Source organism: Anopheles merus, chromosome 3L, assembly GCF_017562075.2.
Source record: "Anopheles merus strain MAF chromosome 3L, AmerM5.1, whole genome shotgun sequence".
NCBI lineage: Eukaryota > Metazoa > Arthropoda > Insecta > Diptera > Culicidae > Anopheles > Anopheles merus.
In genome coordinates this window covers 21,632,544-21,656,472 of record NC_054085.1, presented here as the reverse complement: position 1 = coordinate 21,656,472, position 23,929 = coordinate 21,632,544, and the positions used below count along the sequence as shown (strand labels likewise).

Here is a 23,929-nt window from a genome sequence, read left to right as displayed (position 1 = left end):
ATCACTCAATGTATAACCTCACCAGCATTGCATGCACTAACCAACTTAATCTATTTACGCACGTCGATTATGTGTTACAGCAACAGTATAGAGATTGTTATGGAAGTAAATTATAATAAAAAAATATCTTTGTTTGTTACGTGGTTTGGTGAAGGAACTATGGTAATTGGAACAACATGAATTCATTACTTCACAAAAGTCACACTCGTGTGACACTAATTCAGCTTTTTATTTAAGACTTAAGAATCATTCTTTAATAGCGTTACATCAACTCTATAATATGACCGGTCATTCATCGTTTTTGGCTAGCACTCGTGGCTCTAAAATACGCTCATCTTTCCTTCTGGTGTAAAACATCTCACAACCGACGAAAAGCATTAAACGAACCTACACACACACCTAATTAATCCCACTGACAACCTTTGTCAGTCTCGGCTTAAGCTTTCTATTTGCAATTTCCATTAAGACCGTTACAAAAAATGCTTCCTCCTCCCCCCAAAAGCAACCGAAAACCAAACAACAACCAACACATTTACTGTGTGTTTGTGTATGAAAATTATCTGTTGGGGCCCTCCGTCCTTCGGCAGGTGTTTTTGTTGTTTTGCACATTTTGTTACGCATTAATCAAACTTTTAGTCATTTGGTGCAAAATAAATCATAAGCCGTTTAAGGAGGGAAATGGAAAAAAAACGCAAAACATGGGCTGGATAAACGGAAAAACACGACAGACAGCCACACACAAGCTTGTATAAACAGTAACAGTACAAATAATTTATATCTTCCCAAAAAAAGGCATGAATCAAACTTTTCCCTGCCCGACAAAAAAACGACACAATGTGGGGGCATTTTCCGGCACAACGGGATTAATGCCTGTTTTGGTTTGGTTTGTTTTTGCTAATTCCTTTTTTCCCCTCTCTTTATTTTCATTACAGGTGAGTGTTAATCCTCGGAAGATGTTCGTTTTTACTGCACGATGGTATGGATGGTAGGCCCGCCTGTGTGATCCTGATTCCCACAGTGCCGCAGTGAGCATTCGGTACTTTCGAACCGTTCTTTAATCCTTTTTTAATGAAACGATTATACAATCGCTTTTAAGGTAGGCCTTTAGGTATGGGACAGAAAATCAACAAAAATGTTTGACAAAGACACGGGACGGATCTGAGTGTTCAGTGCAGTAGACTGAACGGAGCAATCCCAATCTAGTTAATAGACGGAGACTAGTGGTAGTGTGTTTCCAAATATGTCCAATCAGTCCCCGTTGTTTTTTCGGTGCTTTGGCACCAAAAATGGATTGCCTCCTTTAGAGAACCCGTGGCTAGAGACATCGAATTTGGCGACCTTCATTTTGGTGTGTGGTTTTTGTCACCCCCTCATCAGCACCTAAGCAGCACCTTCTCTCGCACAAGCTTGGGCCACGTCCAAAAAGGCTCGCTCGTCTTTGAACTGTCTATCTAGGCAAACTAATTCCCTATAGAGAGGTTCTCTCTGTTTGAATTCACATACACCACACACAAACACACACAGAGTCGCACATAATGCAGCACAGCTTTTGGTTCGCTTTCCTGTCAGCTGGACACCCTTTTTCGACCGTCCGAAGGTTGACCATTTTTGGCCAATGACTTAATCGATCGACTGCTGTTGCTCGATGGCGGTGGTATACGCTTTCGGAAAAGGGAAGATAGACTCCGACCACCACCTTTTCTTGCTGTGGTGAGGAGGGAATGGGTTAAAAAAAAACGACCAAAAGAAGCCAATTGGTTTGGAAGAATGGTCAAGTTGTCTCGTATATTTATGTCTTCATCTTTTACCGTCCAAAGCACCGCAGATGTTGCTGCACTGTGTGGATGCCAGTCTTAGCAAGTAAAGCACGTTCATTCTGCGAAACGGGAACGAATACGTACGTGCAGACATGTAGCCTGTGCTTCTTGTATCTTCCCTCAAAAAAGGGTCTGTATTTAAGTCCTGTTTTTTTGGAACAAATCCTGTAAGGATACAGAGAAACGAAGAAAAATGTCACTGTAGCCTCCATCGCTTTTGACTCTCGTATCTATTTAGAACGAACAGGAAACGGCGGGGAGGTTGTAATTAATGCTGTCAAAATGTTATCTCTCGTACAGACACGCTGACCCGACACTTCCCGTTGTTCTTAGCAAGAAACAGCTCTCGCCCTTGTCAAGAAGATGTCTCGCCCATGGGGTCTCAGGAGGGCTTTCTTTTTTGTTGGGTTGACATTCCAAATGCAACAGAAAAATCAGGTCACTAGCAGCATCATTCCATTTGTTGCACTTTGGACTGACTTGCATGGCAAAACTTTGTTGTAAATGTTGCTCCCTCACGCTACTAGCAGCTTATCCTTCGCCTTTGGTTGATTTCTGATGAAGAGTGCAGCTATGCAGATACGCGAACAGAAAACAGAAAATAAAACTCGTATAGCAGCTGCACCAGGTTCGTGAGATAAGCAGTCACAAAATCCTTCTGCCTTCCCAAAGTGTGTCCCAAAAAAACCCCCAAAAGTCTTGTGAAGTGAAAGGTTGTTGCAGAAGGCGAAAAATTAAGGTGAATATTTATCGGTTGGTGAATATTTTTAACGCCAATATCCAAAGCTCCCCGCAAAAACACGTTTTCCCAGGTCTTCAGTGTATGTCACCTGACCAGCAAAGGACCTACCGCACCAAGTTGTCTGCTCTTCCCTTCGAATGTGAACCGTGCTGATTTTAATGACAATTTGCATTTTGCGATCGTTTTACAATATATTTTTTCACCGTTCTTGCTGTGTTCCCTGATGTTGGGGACCAAAAGTTGTGCGCAAAGTGGATTTAGGTCACAAATTACCGGTGCAATTCGTACGGGCGCAATCAAGTGTTTGTGAACCAGTCTGATTAAGCCATCGCCATGATTTGGAAATCGGTTGACCTTTGGCATGAATACGGTTGGCACGAAAAAAGGGGTGGTCTGGAACGGAAAAGGGATCATCATAAAAATCATGCTATGGTGGTCATCGGCCCAAACTCCGTCCAAACTCAATCCTGCATTTTATTGCACCCTTGAGATCGTTTGGTTTTTGTTTGTTTGCGTAAAAATGCACTCCAATTTTTCTCCCTTCCCGCCTTTGTGTCGTTAATCCGGAACGGTTTTAAACAGTGGAGCAAACGGTTCAATGACCCTTTGGCCCAACTCCAATGAAGGAACCGGTTTCTGGAGTGCGTGTGTGTGTGAGATGCAAATAAAGACTAATAATCAAATTAAACATGAAAATAAAAGCATTAATGATTTAAACATTTTGTGCGCTTTCGCGAGCGGTGGGTTGTCTTTGTTGTGCTCTCTCGTTCTCTCTCTCTCTCTCTCTAATCTTTGCCGAGGACATCGAAGGCATTTTATTGGGATGTGATGTGTGTGTGCTCTGAGTAACCGGCTGGTCGGTGATGATATCCCTTAATTGATAATTAATTACAAACTTCCGTTATCGGGTTCGGCCCCGGGTTTGCTCTGGTGGCGATTTGCGTGTTGTTGTTTTGTTTTTTTTTTGTGTTCCCTTGTGGCCATTCTGTGATTCCGTTGATTTGCGGTTGTTGCTGGTCTCGGTTAAGTCAACATTGTTACGATCGTCGATGATCGTAAATAACATTCCTCCCGTCGGTGGTTTGTGGGTAGCGCACGTGAGATAAATGACCGCCAAAGCGAAGTCGGAAAACTAAACTAAAAGGCAAAAACACATCACCGTGATAGTGCCATTTAAGCCCCAAAAAAATCCGCCGCGTGGTAAAAGCTTGGTTACAGTTACAAGTTCGCACCTGGTGGGAAAAAGGGCTCCAGGGCTTGCAATAAAACTGACCACCGAACTGATTGGCGATGCGCGGTGATTATCGAACCATTCAAAACCGGCCACACCTCTACCGCCGAGAGGGGTGGTGTTAAGCTCTTGCCAACGGTGAACGGTGGTAAGCAGCATGGTATCATCGCTTCCCGTTATCAGCGTTAAACAAGCGACCAAGCGCAGTGAGCACGATTGGAGCTCGGCAGTCGAGCTCAAATCTCGTCAACAGTCCCTAAATCGCTTTAGAAACGGCCGATTAGAGTGCTATCACAAACACACACACACACACACACACACACACACACACACACACACACACACACACACACACACACACACACACACACCACACACACACACACACACACACACCACACACACACACACACACACACACACACACACACACACACACACACACACACACACACACACACACACACACACACCACACCACACACACCACACACACACACACACACACACACACACACACACACACACACACACACACACACACACACACACACACACACACACACACACACACACACACACCACACACACACACACACACACACACACACACACACACACACACACACACACACACACACACACACACACACACACACACACACACACACACACACACACACACACACACACACACACACACACACACACACACACACACACACACACACACACACACACACACACACACACACACACACACACACACACACACACACACACACACACACACACACACACACACACACACACACACACACACACACACACACACACACACATATATATATATATATATATATATATATATATATATATATATAGACACAAACGGATAAGTAATGGGTGCCAACTTACCCAACGCTCCCACCCGCTCACGGCTGTCGCAGCTGTCAACGGTGCGTGCGATAAGGAACTGTTTTCGTTAATAGGATTAATTATGCAAATGGAAATCGATATATAGCGGGCGGCCGCAGCAGTGGTGGTGTGGTGTCCATCGTGTGTCCACACGCACGCACGTGGATGGAAATGGGTTGGGTGATTGGGCGAATATTGTGGGACGAAATGGTGTAACTTTTTTTTGCCATCTCTGGTACAGGTCAAAATCCTTCCGTAAAGGTTTGGCCGGAAACAGAGATTTTGCTGCTGCGTAATTTGGTTTTTCGAAATTGGTATAAATTAATGGAGATGTTATCATTCCCATTTAATTAGTGTTTAGAAATTTCCAATCACACATCTATTTTGACTTGAATGGGCAATGGTTCGCTACCTGTTAGGAACTGCTTCAAGGATTTAAAAATGTCCTGAAATTATATTTCATAGAAAGAGGGGTTGAAAAGCAGCCTCGTGTACAATAAATTGTTCTGTACAACACATCTTAAAGTTATTGAAATGCAAAGCATCTGTATTAGAAGTCAACTTTGTTAGTGTAACTGCATGACAAACTCAAAAACATCCTGAAAAAATATATTCTTTATTGCTTGATGTTTTATGCGGACAATGTCCGGTAGTATTACTGTGATATTTTTGATAAAGCTAACAAAATGCTTGGATTCATTCGTCACCAGTCGAGATAGTTCTGTAGATTGGTGTCCTTTGTGTAATGTGTAGTCCAATAGGATTGAAGTTGTCCAAAAAAAGAATTACGCGGCTTGCCCTGCATTTGGTCCATTGTATCATACTCGTTATATGTTATTCAGCCTGAATATACTTACCGGGAGACGTGATATTGCCTAATGTATTTTTACGCTCAACGTGGATGAGATCGATTTGCCAGAACTATTGGCTAGCGTCGATGTAAATGTCCTTCCAAAAATTTTTCGTAACTACAGATTATTGTTGGAAGCTCGGAATCGGACCTACCCGATTCCAATTCCGTGTTCGGAATCAATTCCAGAGCCGATTCCGATGCTGGAATCGATTTCGATTCCGGAGCTGATTCCGATTTTTGATTCGGAATCGATTACGGAGTTGGCTCCGGAATCGATTCCAGAATCGGAATTGGGTCCAGAATCAGAATCGGCTCTGGAATCGGAATCGAAATGCAAATCCCAATTAGCTCCAGTAGCGGAATCAGAGTTGACTCCAGAATTGAAATTAGCTACAGAATGAGCATCAGTTCTTGAATTGAAATAATTAGTTTCAGAAGCGTAATCAGCCCCGGAATCTCCATGAGAATGGGTCGTTTACAAGTAAATTTGGATTCTTTGCGGCTATGAATACGTATTATTTTTGGACTCAAACGCCTATTCTTATAAGGATGCCGCAACAGACTCTGATCTCGAAGTTGATTCTGATTCTGGAGCCGATTCTGGTTCCGTATTCGTAGCATCACTACTACAGACTAATAAGAACTGATCTTTCAAGACTTGCGTGATTCCACCAAAATCGTTAACAATCCAGACTTTCAAACTCAAGGGTGGGTTTTCGAATGTGATTAATTTATGATTCATTCCTTGCTAACACAGTCCTCAAAACATGTACTTTTATTGTGTTTGTTGTCATGTTTCCTAGTTTCAGCTGATAAACTGTAGTGTCTAGGACTAGACAAACTACAATAGTATCACGTATTCCTTCAAATATTTTCACCAAAAAGTTTGCCCAAATCATTAGGGATGGTGGCAGGCTCTAATTCCACCACGGCAAACACATTAAAAGCTGTAACATAAAACCAAACCACAACGGCTACTGGGTGTTCGTACATGCTAGCTAGTCCTTCTCGTTTATGCTTCCGAACGCCGCAGAGATGAATGAACCCTGCGGGAACATTCATCCCGAAAAACGTTTTCCTCCAGGTCTAGCGTCACACACGGGGTTTATGTGTGTGTGTGCCTGTCTCCATTTGCACACCACTGCTCGGTCACATTCCGCCAGCAACCAACCGTCCAAAGAATGGGCGAAGACGAAAGCGCTCGGCGCGGAGAAAACGCTTTTCACGTACGGGAGAAAAATGTGCCCGAAAGACAAATGGGTTCGGGCTACCGATAATTAAGCGCCAAGATTCAAGATTTTGCAACGGACAAAAACGACACGGGAAATCACCTCATTAATCCGGTGAGCCCTCGCCTTCCCGGAGGCTGTTTTTGCGTGCCATGTTTGTGTATGTGTGTGTGTGATTTTAGTTTTGCAGCGGGGCCTTTCCATCGTTCTTTCTTTCTCACTCACTTGTTTTCGGGATGAAGGTCGCGTTTAGGTTTCAGTGGTCGGTTTCCCCATTTTTCCCAAAAAGCCCTAAACCTCGAGTCCCAAGTCCGTCTAATGGGTTTTGCCTCGGTTTCACATACCCAAGCCCCCAACACACATACAAGAAAAAACCGCCGAGAGTACAAATTAGTTCCAACTTTTTATGGCCATTGGTTATTTTATTTATTTTCCTGCTGTCTTCCCTCACGGCGAGCGGCTGATGGTGGTGTGCTGGCGGCTACTTTTCCTAGCATTCCTAGAACCGCCGCTCGAAACCAAACTGTGCCGGCACACGCACACAGTATTTGCCGGGGAAGTAAAACAAAAAAGCCCCCCTCCTCGCACGCATAGTTTTGCTCGCGGTGATATATGACAAAATAAAGATCCAATAGAAAGGCAGCGAAGAACTAACGCAAAAGACTCTCTGATAGGCTTCATTTTCACGAAACTGTGGAAAAAAGAGATCTTAATTAATTTATCGATGTTCAGCCGTGTTCACACAGCGTACTAATAGCTCGGCAACACAGACCTAGGGACAATGGGCTTATTTATGAGGCTAAATGGCAGCCAAGACGGCCCAAACGCCCCCCACCCCTTCAACCCGAAACGGCACAAACTGATGCTTAGCTATTTTTGTTTATTACCATACGCGAACGCTACATAAATGGTCGAAGCTAGTACAAGGAGGGAAGGGAGTTCGGGTGATCGCTTGGGTCGCCTTCCTTCCCATTTCGATCACGAAATAATTTGTACAGATTATAGCCTGGCTCAGAAACGGCAACTAACTATTGCTGCGCCACCTCCTTTGTATGTATGCATATGTATTCGCGCAAAACCTCGTTTAAGGCCGCTTAAACGAGCCTCGCTGTGTGAAACGCTACTCTGCACCATTCCACTCTGCATTTATTGGCGTTTTTCGCACGTTTCTGTTTTAAGGGAAGTTCGAACCTGTTCCCAAAAAGGCACACAGGTAGAAAAGCAAAAGCACCTGCGATGCGAACGCGATTCGGGAGATGGTTTTGATAAATGTGCGATTTGATAGGTTCATTAGAATCGGGAGCAATAGCAAGAGAACTGCCAGACAAGCAAACCGTGGGCCGGGCAGGATATGGGTTCATTAGCCGGTGCGGTGTTTGCTTAAAATGTGGTGGTGCGGTCATTATTATGTCATGGGAATTTTGCTCCCTTTACATTCTAACGAATTTTAACTTTGTAACAGAAACAAACCGAACATAGCAAAGGATTTAGGATTTAAAGCAGCGCATGATCTTAAGCTTGCTATCAGGAAGATATCATCTTTTACAATTTTACTCTGGTCATCACTTGAGTTGCATTTTGAGCATCTTGGTACCACATAGTTTACCAAAACTACTCATTCTTGAAGACGCCAAAAAACCATTTATTGAAGGCAGCAATTGGAGATTTGCTTGAGATAGATTTAAAAATTGCAGTGTTGTGTCTTGATATTTGATGTCAACATGTGAATATTTGCAAGACATCTTGCCTTGATGATTAGGCATTCAAAACGTTTGAATAAAGAGACATTACTACGATCAAGGAGACATATCTTCTTGTTTGAATTTTGAGTTCTGAAGTTCTAGTTCTGAAGAATGCAGAAAACCCTTCGTGAGCTTTCTCGGGGAGCATTAAGAGCTAAGCATTAAGTATCCTTCCATGTATCCGCTTTAATATCTTCTGTTAAGAATGATCTCTGAAGGATCTATATGTCCTTATGTGCTGCACCGACTAATTCTGACAGATCTTCTGGAATCCTTCAACTACTTTTCAAACATTCAGATTGATCTAGATCCTGCTCCGATTAATTCTGACAAACGTCTGTCAATGATCTTCTCGAATCCTTCAATTACCTTTCTTCAAACATTTAGACTAATCTAGATCCTGCACCGACTAGTTCTGACAAACATCTGTCAATGATCGTCTCGAATCTTTCAACTACTTTTCTTCAAACATTTAGACTGATATAGATCCTCGAGTACTCGAATTGTTTCATTAATTATTTCATTCATTCTTAGTCTTTTACTGATGTTCTTGTTTTGCGATAAAAAGAGAATGAAAATGACCATTTTTCAAGCAGAAGTTGTAGGATCTATGCAGCTTAAACTTCACATCTGTTTCCTAATAGATTTATCCCCTTCTGGTATCATTCACGTACCGGGAGAATAAAACTTTCTTAACGCAATCTCCTCTATTTTCAATTAATTACCCACCCAGGAACGATAATTCTATCAACTTATCTGTTAATCTAATAAAAAAAACAGCACCACACTTTCTTTCAATACCACACTGTTACATGAGGTACAGCGCAGAAACTCCTAAACAGTCAGCAATGATTAACAGAAATAGAGAGAGAGAGAGACAGAGACAACGGAAGGGTTTGCTATAAATTTACAAAAGAAAACCAGTTGCACCCCACGTAGAGGACAGCGGAAAGGGATGGAGGGAAACTGTCGAGCCCACCGTGCGCCACCGTCACTCAACCCCCCCCCCCCCTTCATCCCCCAAACGCCTCCCACTTCCAGGGAGTGTTCAGCTTCAGCTCAGCCTGCTTTCGCCTCGCTGCAAAAGCAACAGCGACCCGGAGCAGCGCGGTCTGGCCGGCTCGATTGGCTGGCCGCTGACCTAGAAAATCGATGCAAAGTTACACACTCATTTAATTTAATTTAACACACATCTTTCGTTATCTTTGGCCGATTTCTTAATCCATTTGTTTTGCCTTTCGCTCCCTCCGGGTCGCTGTTCCGCCTGTTGTCTGCGCTGCTTGAGCTGCCTTTCCTCATCTCTCCCCAACCACCCTCGAATTCTCGAACCCGCATCACGGCAGTGACGGTGGAGTAAAAGAACGCTATCTACCACCCCGAATCAGCGCATTAGATCGTGTCAGCGCACCACAAAGCTAGGAGGGGGGAGGGAATGTGTTTAGGGCAAGCGTTGACCAACACGGGGAAAAAGAGAAAATTTATCACATTAAAATATAGGTCAAGCTCCGCGATGTGTAAGCCCGGCAGCAACAGCAGCAGTAGTGATGCTGTGGAATCGCTGGGGAACACCCTTCAGTGTGGAGAGGCTAGAAGAAGTTCAGCACGTGGCCCTGGCGAGTGGGGAACCATTCGTCTATCGGCTTCGCCGAACCGTAACGATCAGAGAGCCAGTCGATAATCAATTTTAATCAAATTGATAGTCGCCCACTTTAGCAAGAGTTGCGTTCTTTTTTGTACCTTTTTGGGAAGGTTCAACATGGCGCTCCAACTACACAGAATGATTTTGCTTCTCATTTACTCCGCCCGTAATAGGGGGAACCGTGCTCTGTAATGGATCGAATTTTCTCGGTCAACCAACAACGGAATTGGAGGGACAGAAACAATCGCTTAAGGGCGGGCGTGCGCGGGTACTTTTGGGTTAGCGCGAGCAGGTATCGCAAAGATGCGGAATGGTTTGAAATTGTGGTTCAATTTTGCACCTTTTAGTATGGAGAAAAGAAGCATATTACGGCGGGTGAAACAATTTAAAGTACCCAGTTGCCTTTTTCTTTCCTGTTGGTGGTGGCGGTGTTGCCCAAACCCCCATTAAGGGACAAAACGTGGAGGTCCCATCGATGAGGCGACAAGGAGAAAAGACTTAACGACCGACACGGAACTTTCATTTCGTTATCTTTTTTTCTGGGGGAGGCAAATGCGAGGAAGTTAGTGTGATAGTATCCCTCTAGAGAGGTGTCTGAGTGACCTTCCCACCTTTCCACCATGGGGGAAGGGACATTGTGTCGAGGTCGCGCCGTTTTTTAATGCTCCCGAAACGATCTTCATCTTGCTAATCTTACCGGAAGCCGGGCAGCGCTTCGTGATTGTGCATTAGAGTGCGATTTCGGGTGCTTTTGTCTGTGTGTGTATGTTCGTCGCTCTATGGAGCAATTCTATGCTAAAGAGCACTCTTGAATACGTTTCCCTTTCTTGCCCAGGCTGCTGCCCGATGATGAGCGTCGTGTGCCAAATGAGCGTTGGCATTCGTCCATTAGCCCAAACTAGCAAAAGCTAGGAGCATAATAAGCATCGAGCTTTTTTTTTTTTGGGCAAAAAAGGGCCAAATTATCAAAGTCTCAGTTTTAACGCAGCCCTGAAAGTGCCCACCCGTGTACCATCTGGTATGTGAGTGAGAAGAGCAGTGTCCTTTATTTCCTCCCTGTCGCTTTATTTTCGGGTGGAGGTGGGTTTTAGTGTTCCGAAACTAGCCAAGCAACTGGCAGTAGCATGGCGTCTAGCCGGGCAAACGTTAGCGTCTAGCTGTTTTATTCCTAATAGCCCCAAACGGTCTGAGATCTAAGATGTTGTAAGTGAAAATGGTAAGACATTAGGTGTCTTTTGAAAAAAGGAACCTTCTTGAGGATGCTTTTTTTGCAAGAAAGAACCTTGCAAAATAGACAAAGTTTGATAATCTCCCGCACAATTCCATGATTCGCTTGAGCGTCGGGGAAAAAGCTCTACTGATGGTTCTGGCTGGAAAATGTTTAAATCCACCTCTGGGAAGTCTCGGCCACTGGAGATGACTTTATTTTCATGGCTCTTTGTGAGTGTGTGCATTTCAGTGCGTTTGTCTTTTTCCTTTTTCCTCAAATAACACAAAAAATATGCCACAAAATGTAGGTGTCCGTTCTGATTGTTTAACTGCGGGCTCGTTATCGCTTTATCCTTCATCTCTTTGTCTGCACATTAAAATGTCTCCCCCTGCTCCCAAGCGTATTCGTTGTGCTTGGTAATTCCCATTTGTGGTTGAAGGAAAAATAAATAAAAATAAAGCACTCACACACACACTCCCCCTACTAAATGTAACGCCTCACAAACTCTCTCGACGCGATTAAACGTTTGATTAGTGCGTGTGGCTCGCGTTTGCGCGCTTAATTTATGATACGTGCTGTTTGCACTTGGTTAAACGCTGGTGGAACGTAGAGGAAAACCACCCACCGCCAGCGGGTTGTTGTTTTTTTGTGAATTTTGATAAAACACACAATTATCTGCAACGCATCGGACCCTGTCCCTGTCCATTTCAATCAGTTGGAGCGCTCACGGGACAACACATTTGACATTTGGCTATTGTTCGGCGCTCGGGCTGGTGCATAAATCAACTCAGCTCATCCGCAAGCTGCTGCTGCTGCAACTCATGCATAATGCAACATGGCGCCAACATTAATGTTTTTATTTTTTGCCCATCTCATCCAAACCCTGTCTGTCCAGCTTTGGGAAAAAAGCAACCACAACTGCAGCAACGACATAGCAGCGAACAAAGAAAAACACACATCGTTGCTGCTTACTGATATGTGTCGTAATTAGAAAATAATACTACCACCATACAATAATACAAACAAAACTGCAGCAGCTATCAGGATTCGTCACAGCAAAAAAAAACGTGCAATCGGATATGATTGATTACATTAAAGTGCTGCCGTACTTAGTGCTCCGTTTGTTCCGTTCCTGCGAGAAGGATGGGAAGTTCGTTTAATTGACCTAAAGCCTTGCATCGGAATGATAACACACGATTGGCATGCAACTAATTTGTGGGAATGGAGTAGAAAAAAAACCTCCCCCATAATTGCCACTGCCAATTAGATTATTATCAATTTGTGTGGACGTTTGGCTGCGTTTGGCTTTTTGTGCATCATTCGGTGCAATTCCATCGCAAAGAGATGGGCAGATGCTAAGCTGCCAGCGACGTATGCGAAGGTATGCATGAAGGCATTCAAATTGATTTCTGATTGCAGTAGGTTGGTAAACCTATTTTTCTGTTGGCATGATGGTTAAACATTACAAAACGCGTTATCACATTACAAACATTGCGTTTCTTTCCAAGAAAGGTTTATCGATTTTAATATGATGTAGTTGCTTACTTCATCTGTGCTGATTCAATTCAAACAGAAGTTTTAAGTGCATGGATATCGATCATATAACAATATGGGAGCTTAGTATTTTATGCAATCCAAATTAAATACACTATTGAAATAGACACTGATTAAAATTCCACGAAGTTCGTTTACCATCAGATATAAAATAATCGTTCCAACCAGGACTGACGTAGAGTTGTTTTAATCGCACTGAACAAATAGTGTTAGCCTGTTTTTCCCACAAACTTTAGATCTTAATCCCTGTAATAGTTTGATGATACAGGAAGTGCAGGCTGATGGAAACAAACAAAAATTCATTGGATAGAGTAATTTCCGACTAATTCTCCGAACTAGTATGTAGCAGGTTGATCTATATTTATGTTTTCTATATTTTTTCCAAATATCTGGAAATACATTTTTTTTAATTTTCAATATACTGTTGTATTTTGATGCTTCATTACTTGGTTCAAATTCTACCGTTCATCAAAATTGAAATAAACGAATAGAAATATTCTACAATTAAATCTGCTTCGATCCGGTGCTGGTCGGCATCCGCAAGTCTGCCAAGTTCAATGCAGGCTCTTATGCATTTGACTTTGGGATATCTTCGGAGCAGTTTAAAGATAGAATTCGGCCGTTGCTAATAAAATAATGTACTGTTATTGAGGGCCTTCACGATTCTAGTTAGTTTTTTGTATGGAGTTAGACAGTTGGAGGCTGAAATCATGTAAACAAGCCATACAAAACCACACAAAAAACTAGCCTGCAATTTTCAGTCTAGATTATTCTAGCCTCCAAGCTAGAATTAGATTCGAGTACCTGCTCGAAAACACGATGTTGTTTACATTTATCCCAAGGTGCATTAAAGAGATCACGTGGTGGAATCTAGAATCAAAGTGTATGTAGTCCAGGTGGTCTCATAGTATGTTTTTAACACCAAATTTGAATATCACTTTTTGACAGGATGGGTGAAAACTTTTGTTCAAGCAAGCTTTCTTGAGGCTTGACGAATACTCAAAACACTCTTAAAATCTTCATTCAGAAGCAGAAGCGATTAAAATCAACCTTCTAAATTCATACACCTTGGGATAAGCCCACCTGTATATTATACTCACTTAGATAGCTGCTCGAAAACTACTATGCAATGCAAACAGCTGACAGGCTGAAATTTCAGCCTACGAACTTCTAACGGAAAGGGCCCCATTACTGTAATAGTTGCTTTTATAGTAGGATGCTAGAATTGTAACTTGTCCTCTTTACTTCTGTAACTTGTAACTTGACTTGACTAATCCTCAATTAGGTCTCTGCGCCAATTGAAGTAAATTAATAAATAACAATAAGAATAAATCTAGGCACTAAAAAGTTTGAAGATACCTGTAACTCTAGTCAAATAAAACCTTACTCCTCCGTAACCGACACACGCCGCTAACTAACAACAGCCGGAAGAGCATGGAGCAGATTTGTTACTTCCCTTCCTATCCTACATCTATGCTCCCGATCGTTAGCGTGCCGTTCGCAAGAGTGACAGCGCAGGAATCTGCCGGCAACATTGGCGAAAGGTCGAGCCAAATATTTGGAACATTTCCCAAACCCAATTAGCGGTGCAGCGGCTGTGGTGGACGCCTAATCAGCATACCACAGCCACCGCAAACACTAATAAACTTGTTTCATTAGCTCAACCAAGTTCAAGGGCACCTGCCTGCACCCACCGAAATGTCCGGAAAGAAAGCTTCCGCATCCGTTCGGAAATCTCCGTCGCTTGGGCATCCCGTGGATCAATCAATGCCATATCCCGAGATATCCATCTCATGGCGCGTGCAGGAGAGAAAGGAATGCCAGACATCTCGCGATGTGTGCAATTATCGTTCCCCTCTGTTTCTGTGTAGTGCTGCTGCTGCTACTGCTGTATTTGTGCCAAAACAATCACGAGTTTGGTCCTATTTCGGAGTATCTCCGTCCAAGGTTTGATTATCGTGGGGGAGAGTTCGTGCACGGAACGGAAGAAGGCGATAAGCTTGCTGGCGTCCGTCCCACTGTGGATCACGTCTTTTTGAGACGGTGCGCGCAAGATCACCATCTCACGATGGACGCGTGAATGATGGGCGACTGTTATTTCGAGGTCGTAAAATGTGGCCACGATTTGCTAGAAAAGGGAAACATTGAAATTGGCACTGTCTTATCGTTTGAAAATTCCAAAACAAATTCCAGCAGTTTTTATATTGCTTTACTGGCGTCGTCTTCATTTCAGCTGATGTGTATGATGACCTTCTCTTGCAATGCCATCGGGTGGTGAACTATTTGTGTTTGTTATTTCAGTGAACAAAAATAGAGATATAAAGTAAAAGATTATCGTAGTAAACCCAGCAAACGCAATAAATCCAGCCCATCAACCCATCCATAAAAAAAAAATCATGAAACATTATCAAAGCAAATTCACGCTCATCTTTGAAGGGTCATTTTGTAAGCTTTAATGTAATGACCGTGGGACATCGCGTTACTCCATTATTATTACCATTCCCCCATCCCTGTGCGGCCATTCATTATCTTGTACCAAAAACCAAGTACACCTTCCCAATGAGACCAGCATTACATTAAACGGATTCGTTGTATTTATTCATTAGGAGAAGGTACAATCTTGATCATTTCTTAAGTGCAACGCGTCTCGTGGCGAGAAAGAGACAATTCAAAACAGCTTAATGGGTGCGTTTTTTTCCCCCCGTACAGACAGTCAGACGGAAGAGCCACTCCAATTTTCGATGTGCGGGGGGAAGATTCGGGCTAGTCCCGTTTTTTGTGTTCTTTTTTTCCCTTTGCGTGCAATGCGACACCATTGCCCATCCATTCTGGTCACGTTTTGCCCCAAACCTCGCGCAAAAATTCCCATCCAGTGGTCGGTGGCGGGTCGGTCGCGTGTGTTTGTCCGGGACCCCGGGACCATAAATCAGCGGGACGGCAAATCGTCATTTGCCGGCGACGACCCACTTTTGCCAGAGGAGGGGGGGGGGGGGAGAGTTGAATTTTCGGGCACTAGGTGTCCGAGCAATCCGCACAGAAAGACACAGTACAGTAGGCGTTTAGTACAGTTGCCTGAGGCGTAGGGGGTGAATGTGATCGTTTAAAAAGTGACCATTTATTAACTGTGCTTATGGTGTAGCGACCGCTGGGTTTAACTTTCGACGCATCGTATTGCGTCATACTAGGTGATACGTTTTGTCTTTTTTTTGTCCTTTTCTGGATAGAGTTGGTTAAATCCCGCTAAACTAGAATGATGCCTCGAGTCGGCCAAACATTCGAGGCAAAGGCGGGTTGCTGGTGGGTGCTGATCGATTTGACAAAAGGATTGCTTTGCCTGTCAATCGGCTGATTGCTGGAATGAGATGATCGATTACCGATGTGTCACTCCGGTCAAGTTTTGAGCCAATTGATTGGGAGTCAGCGCAAGGGAAAAGAAATGCAAACTTATTTCAAGCTTTCTAGTTAGTAGGTCATGTAGAGAATTTGTCTTATATCGTTTGTTTTTAGTCGAGAGGAACAAGAACTATAACGAACGCAAGAGAAAGAGGTACAAAATCAATGTAGTACGAAGGATTAAAATGGTTAATCTACAGCGTTTCAAAGCCGTTTCGTTTCATCATTTGTATAGGACGGTGTCGCCTTATCATTGGCACCTCATCAAGAACCAATTGGATTTAAAATTATCGTATGTAATGGCAAATCTTCTTCTTCTTTGGCTCAACAACCGATGCCGGTCAAGGCCTGCCAACACACTTGTGGGGTTGGCTTTCAGTGACTTATTGATTTCCCCCCATAGCAGGATAGTCAGTCCTACATATGGCGGCTCGGTCTATTTGGGGCTTGAACCCATGACGGGCATGTTGTTAAGTCGTACGAGTTGACGACTGTACCATGAGACCGGCTAATGGCAAATGGTAATGGCAAATAGTAGGCCCAAAATCCCATGATTATGTGAAAGAATAGTGTCAACGGTTTTTATTAGTGTAGGGATGGAGTAAAAAATCCTCTCCAGGACTGACTGAACAAGATTAATTGAAGATGTTCATAATTTTGTTATACTTTGGGAGATAAAAGAATTGAAGCTGAGTAGTTAACTCGTAGCTCCGTATGAAGAAGTCATCTTTTAGAACAGTTAATTCGGATTGAAAATAAGTTATAAACAAGAATTGGAATAATGATCACTTCACACTTCAATTTCAGGGACTTAAACTAAAACCATTATTTTGCAAAACTATTTCCAAACATGTTGCAACTTTCAAAGAACATTACTCTCACACACTCACAGGCAAGCGTTGTTAACAGCACCCTTGTTCTAGCTTTTACTTCTTACTTTCACAAGAAAGTACAGAAATCACTCCGCCTTGCCAAAACGTCGTGTGTGCGCGGCCCCAGAGAGCGCACGCTAAAAACCCCAAGTCATTGAACCCGTCGACGCGGGGAGGACCGTCCAGAGCATGTTTCATGTTTCCTATCCGTTTTGTTTCGCCAACCTGATCTTCGATCTTGCCAAACGGAAAACTGTACATGTGTGTGCGTGTATGTATGTGTGAGCGGGGAAAGCTGAACCCGATTCGGTCTGCACAACGCGTACTCCGCCGCAGCGCACCCGGCGAGAATCTTCCCCAATGCCCGAGAATCTTGGCATCCGAATCCGCAAGAGTACACTGTGGCCCTCCTGCCGGGATTGGGGCGCGCGCGCGAATCAAGCGACCGATCGGTCGTTTATTTCCACCCTTCTTCGGCTTTCCTCCTTATCCCTTCTGTGCTTTCCCATTCCATCCCGTCGGGGTTTCGTTGCCTTTTGTGAGGTTGGCAGGCACCGTAAGGAATCTCACGCGCACGCAGAGTCGTTTTTCTTTCCTCCAACAATTTCAAACTGCATTTCCTCGTTTACACACACACACATGGAACAGTTTTCCGTAGTAGAATATCTACGACAAAGAACAGGGGTTTAAGATGCTGCTTTAAGAGAACTAGAATGTGGCAAGATGTACGGTAGAAGTTCCAGAAAAGACCTACATTCGTTACAGTCACATCTGTGTCTGTTACACAGCCAGAGCGATCGGCTCGTTGCACTCCGATCCGATGCACGCAAACACACAACTTCCTGATGTCCAACTCCCACTCGGCAGACCATGGCAGACCCATTCGGTGGTGCGGTGTGCATTTGGTTAACATAAATAAACCTAAAAATCAACGACTTACATCGAAGCGTCCGAGGGCATAAGGTTGCTGACCAGCATCACTCTGGGCAAAGCAAGAAACATACACTGTGTGAGAGAGTATGAGAGAGCTAGCTGTTGGAGCTACTTGAGCTGGATATTGGCATAGGAAGAGCTCAGAACCGGATTACATAAGCAGTGGATAGCTATTACTGTGCATTTGGTTGGCTCCAGTGTTGCAGAGTCGCGGCTATAGCAGTGGCCAAGATGCCTGGAAATGTCGTGACTTGTCGCCAAAAACGAGGAAAACCATACGCTCCGGGGGCAGTATGTTAGCATTCCTACCAGCAATACACATTTCACGTGGCCGACACTTGGCGAATGGGAGGGGGGAAGAGAGAAATTAGATACCTTTCCACAATTGGCTATCGTGTCGCTGGATCGCAGACAGACGTAGAATAGACCGAGAAGGTGTATCAAGTGAATCTCAGACGGAGTAGCTAGTACAAAGCAACGGTGATCATGGTTGCTTTCTTGGTGTTGCCCTTTATTGGTTATTGGATGCAAGAGGGAGATATAGTAAAGCGAGAGAGAGAGATACATAGAGGAGATCGTTGCAGTATTATTACATTTGTTGCACTCTGAACCTCGCTGGTTGAGTCTTCCGACCTCCAAGAGAAAGAAAGCCTTATTGAACACACTCGTGGACAGAATCGTACAATTCCGCAACAAGAATTACTTCGAATGCACTTCCCCCAACCAATCAACCAACCAGCCAACCATACCAAGATGAGGTCATATTGTCGATATATTTTACCGTTTTGGATTTAGTTTCTTTCTTTGCTTGGGGTTGAGGATTTATTTCACGTTTCACTAGCAGCAAGTGCGTTCTCGCGACGGCGACGACACACAGCCGTGACCGGAAGAACCAGTTTGCCGCATACACAGCGCTGTGTGGCGGTAAATCATGCTACGCGCTACACGCACTCGCCGAAAAGCTTGCTTTCCCTCCTTAAGAGGATATATGGGGTGAAGTTGTTGCTGAATTTCGATTGTGAAGTATTGGGGGGGGAAAACACATTTAAAATGGATCACATGCTGCTGGAGCACACTAAAACTATGAACTAAAAATGTCATTTAGTTTTAAGTCTTTCTGCAAAAAGCGAAGTAGGAGTCTTTGGGTCTTTGTGTTGAGTAATTTCATAAATAAAAAGACTCACTGTGTCGCACTTATCAAAACCTTGGAAATAATTGTACTAATTTCTGTTTTTACTTCGCTACCTACTGGCATCTCCGTCTCGGACAACGAGTATTGCTGCAATAGCTGTGTTATGTAATACATTCCACAGTCTGAAAATGGGTGATCCTCGTGTAGGTGTGGGATAGGTTAGACAGAATCCAGTTAAACTTCATACAACAAACGTCCCACAGCATGTCAACATCGACACAATCTAACCACAATACAAGGCAGACAGTTTTAATTGGCGACTATTTTCAAACAAGCTTCTGACGCTAGAATGTGTACAAGTTGATGAAAATAGTAGAACAAAAGGCATAACACTGCAGTAAACAACATCTAAACTATGCTTACATAAAATCTGGATCAAATTTGTGTATAATTAGGTGCTGCATACTAGAACTTGCAAGCGATCCGGTAACGGAATCCGGCTCGAAGGACCATAACCGAGAAGTGCCATCACAGGTACTCTTTCTAGCGCTGAATATGCTCATGATGGAGCTTATTAATTGTATCGTAGTGCTCCGTGCTTCAGGTAATTCGGATGATTTTTGAGCCCATTTTAAAAGGAATTGACTCCAATTATTTCACTCCAATGAGGTTCGTTGAATAGCATCAAATGTAAAGTTTTGTTTAATTATACCAATTTTACAGTCCTTTTCGTCTATTTAAATTCAAAAGCTTTTCCTTAGTGCTTCACTTTAAAATTATCAACCGTAGAAAAGGTTTAGCCTGCCGCGTACACATGCAAATGAGCATAATGGCGGAGAAACTTCAGTTCACACGACCAACACTCCCACTAATTAATTATTACCTGAGCACAAACATTGGATGAACAACTTAAAAAAACACTCACACAAAACACGGTTGCATAGGGCGAACAACTCCTAAATGCAAAACAAACCTTCCACTAGCAGCCACTGACCCACCACCAACCCACCGATGCTCGCCTTCGGTGCGTTAAATTATAGTCGTTAAATCTCCCCAGTTTTCCCTGTGTAATGAATATTACACAACCTCTCCATCATCCGGCCCTAGGAAGCATCGTTTCTGGAGCATCTTCTTGCTTGGAGTGTTGTTTGCTGGTGCTTTTCGTCACTAAAAAATATGACGCAGCAACGTAACGCCCCCGGGGGCGGGACGGCGGTGTAATAATAAACAGCCGACCAAATGACCGAATGGTGCAGGGGTCACGGGGTTCAATTTTTTTTTAGAACACACGGCCAGTGCCTCTCTCTCTCTCTCTCTCTCTCTCTCTCTCTCTCTCTCTCTCTATCTCTCGTTTGCCATCGTGTGACCCACATCGTGAAAGAAGCAGGGTAAGTGGTGGTGGCCCCACCGCTCAGCGGCGGTTAGCGGAAGCAAGCGGGACCTACACCGCTCTGTTCGATGATTATTGTGATGATTGATATAAATAGCACAAGGGGGTTTTGCGGTGAAAAGTGCCTTGATCTTGAGCGCAACCCAGTAGTCGTGATTCGCTGTGCACGATCGGAAGCACGAAAAGCGGCTTTAACGGGAATGTTTCAGAAATTGCGTAGGCAACGACGACGGGGGCTAGGGCAAGGTCACGAAATTGTTTGTGGAAAAAAGATCGAGCACACATCACTTTGACTTTTCCCGGATCGATTACCGGCTATTACCGACCGTTGGGCGGGAAACCTGCGATGCGCACCCGGGGTAAGCAAGGTTGATTGAAACAATTATTGATTTATTTATCGATAGCGGCCGACGACGGGAGAGACCGCACACTTTGCTATCGGAAGGAGAACTTGCCGTTACTGGAGCGCTCAATTCACTCAACTCGCGGTGAAGATCGATCGAACACCGCCACCGATGTCCATTAGAGGTCGATAATTGATCAAAGTAAAACAGTCCGACTCTCTACTGCACATCCCGTGCCATTTTGTTTCTCTGCTCGATCTGCCGAGACGCGATGTCTCCCGTCATTCAGGGGAGGGCTGCTGGGTCTTCTCCTTCCCTAACTGGAACGGATGTGATCTGCTATAATTCACCATCGGCTCGGCTGCCAGCACCAAACACAAACATATGAGCTGGTTCCCAGAGAGACACTGAGGGTGTATTATAACTGTCAATAAAACGATCGTCATCTTTGTTCTTCTCTCCCACTGTGTTTTCCCTTCTACTGCGCGGGATATGAGGAACGCTACATTAATTTATAACCGAAAATTGACATCCGGGGACACCGTTTCCTTGAGATTGTGTGCCGCACCCACCCACAAAGAGGAGGAGGTGGTGGTTGGGGACGGTTGCAGGACGGCACAGTTTGAAGTTTCCGCCCGTTCTTCCAGCTCGCCTCTATGCTCTCGCTGTGTGTGGCGGCGGCGGCAACATTGCACGCATTCCAGCTTGCGCTGCCTACCGGTGTTTGAGTCATGCATGAGCAATTTGCAATGCGCCCGCGCGCGAACTACTTAACCTTTGCCAGCATGCACGTGCTGTGGGTGAGAAGGAAGGTGGTGCAGGGCTTGATCGGGGGCAGTGCAGCATTTTGATTGTTTTGTTGTTTGTTTGCACAGGGTAGGGCGCGTACCATCAAGCACAGTTGTCCTCTGGATCGCTCTTGTGTTATTGTGCTCTCCAGCAAATTGGGATGATAATTTATTGCCCGCAGGACATTTATCATACTCGTGATTTGGGTGTTGTTGTTTTTGCATTGAACGAGAGAATGATAAAGGGTGAATGGAGGGAAAAAAATGAACGTTCAAAATGGGACAGTAAATCTCAAGCACGATTGCTTTCCGAATACGTTTGGTGGCGGCAAAAAGTCGATGAATTGTCTTGCAAAATGAATAGAATGATATGTTGGGGCTTGGATCAAAAACTGATGCAAATTATGGGATAATAATCACTCCAAACCGTCGATAACTCAAGCACCAATAAGGAAATGCTCTAGAGTTCTTGCTCCAATGCTACAATAATGTACCTACTCGGCAAGAAAAACTTGTTTGGAGTGATCTATTTGACTATTTTGTGTAGAACTTGAATGTCTGTAATAATAGTAGAGCCTCGGTGAACTATAATATCAATCAGTGGGTTCTCCTCTACATTGTTTGATGCATCTTTTAGCCTCTAGTATCTGAATATTACATGTCAGTAGCTTAGGAATTCCTGACCATATGACCATATGAGATATGGACAATCCAGCACTCATAATATCCTTTCGTTATTGGAGTAAAAACGTTAGAATCTTCAACTTTAGAATAACGATTATTGTTATAATGAACTTGGTGTAGATGGATATCCAGCGAAGTATCAAATTGATTGTTGATAGTGTTGTATATTGTTCAGAACTATACAAACTGACTATCAGTACTGCAGGCAAATGGAATAAACATTTGCTCTCTGTAGTCTTATTTTAATTCTCCAAACTTCTCCAAATATTCCAAATAATTCATTCATGCAAACTAGGAAGAGTGTCAGATCTGATTTGTCCCTTAGTCAAGCCATAATTCGTAATTACTCTAGATATTAGATTATTAATGTCTAGCACTGTTGTCTTGACTGAGTACTGATATTCCAGACATTCTAGCAGGTGCGAGGAGCAAGAACCCTCATGAGGAAGATTCGTGTAGCTTGCAGATAAAGAAAAATGTGGATGAAATCGAAGTTTTCAATTTGCGGTACTCACCACATAACCTAAGATTTTCAACCATGATATGATGGTTTCAAAATTATCGAGATGAATTGACGGAAGATGACATTGAATATACGTTCCAATGTATCCAGTGACGAGGAAAAGAACTTTACGAAACAGATATCGAAGACTTACAATAAAGCTAAAATAAGGAAATTTGACTATTGTGCCCGTAATCTAATTTTCTGCAAAATACAACTTTCAACATCCTTTCTCCAAAGCTGCAAAGTTGAATAAAACATGCATCACCCGCCCTCCGCAATAAAGCGTATTAAGATTACTAATTCAAATGTCTCTCCCTATCTGCTTCCATCTATCCAGAATCCGGCCACATTGCTTCGTCCGGGCTCGCCACTGGCATCGTAGATAGCAGCAGCGAAGGCCTCACCGTCTTCGCCAATAACAACAACAACAACAACAACAACGCCAAGAACCACTCGGTCACCGACGCTGACTCCGACAAGAGTAGTACCGCCGCCGCCGCCGCCGCCCCGGGCAGTGTCACGAGCATGGACTCGATGAATAATGTAGTGACGACGACAACCACCGTGACCGCCATCGCCAGCACCGTGCATCAGCTCGTACCGTCAGCAGCACCTTCTGCAGCAGCAGCAGCAGCAGCAGCACCGACAGCACCAACGAATGGTGGCAAAGTAGTGGCAGCAGCGCCTCCGGCATTCTCACGACTACCACCGGATGGGCATGAGTTCCCGCCGAACTTTACCGAACCGACGACGACGACGACCAACAGCAGCAGCGGCGTTAACGGGACCGCTGCCGTCGGCCCGGTGACCGCGATGACGATTATGAATGGTGCTGGCGTGACCGTGGTCGCCGCACCGCCGGTACTCGCCAAATCCAATGACAAACATTCCAGGTCAGTATGCCCCAGTATTGCTGCGTCTTTCCAATCTAATCTTTGGTGGTGTTCTTTACT

The 23,929-nt window shown here is 44.0% G+C and overlaps 1 protein-coding gene across 2 annotated transcripts in view; it reads left to right on the top strand.

Moving 5' to 3' along the window:
• LOC121600680 overlaps positions 1 to 23,929 on the top strand; it is a 219,156-nt gene that overhangs the window by 188,957 nt on the left and 6,270 nt on the right. For both annotated transcript variants that reach the window (XM_041929516.1, XM_041929518.1), the window contains exon 5: positions 23,314 to 23,869. In XM_041929516.1, coding sequence (XP_041785450.1) covers positions 23,314 to 23,869 — 556 coding nt within the window. The remainder of the gene's footprint in view (positions 1 to 23,313; positions 23,870 to 23,929) is intronic.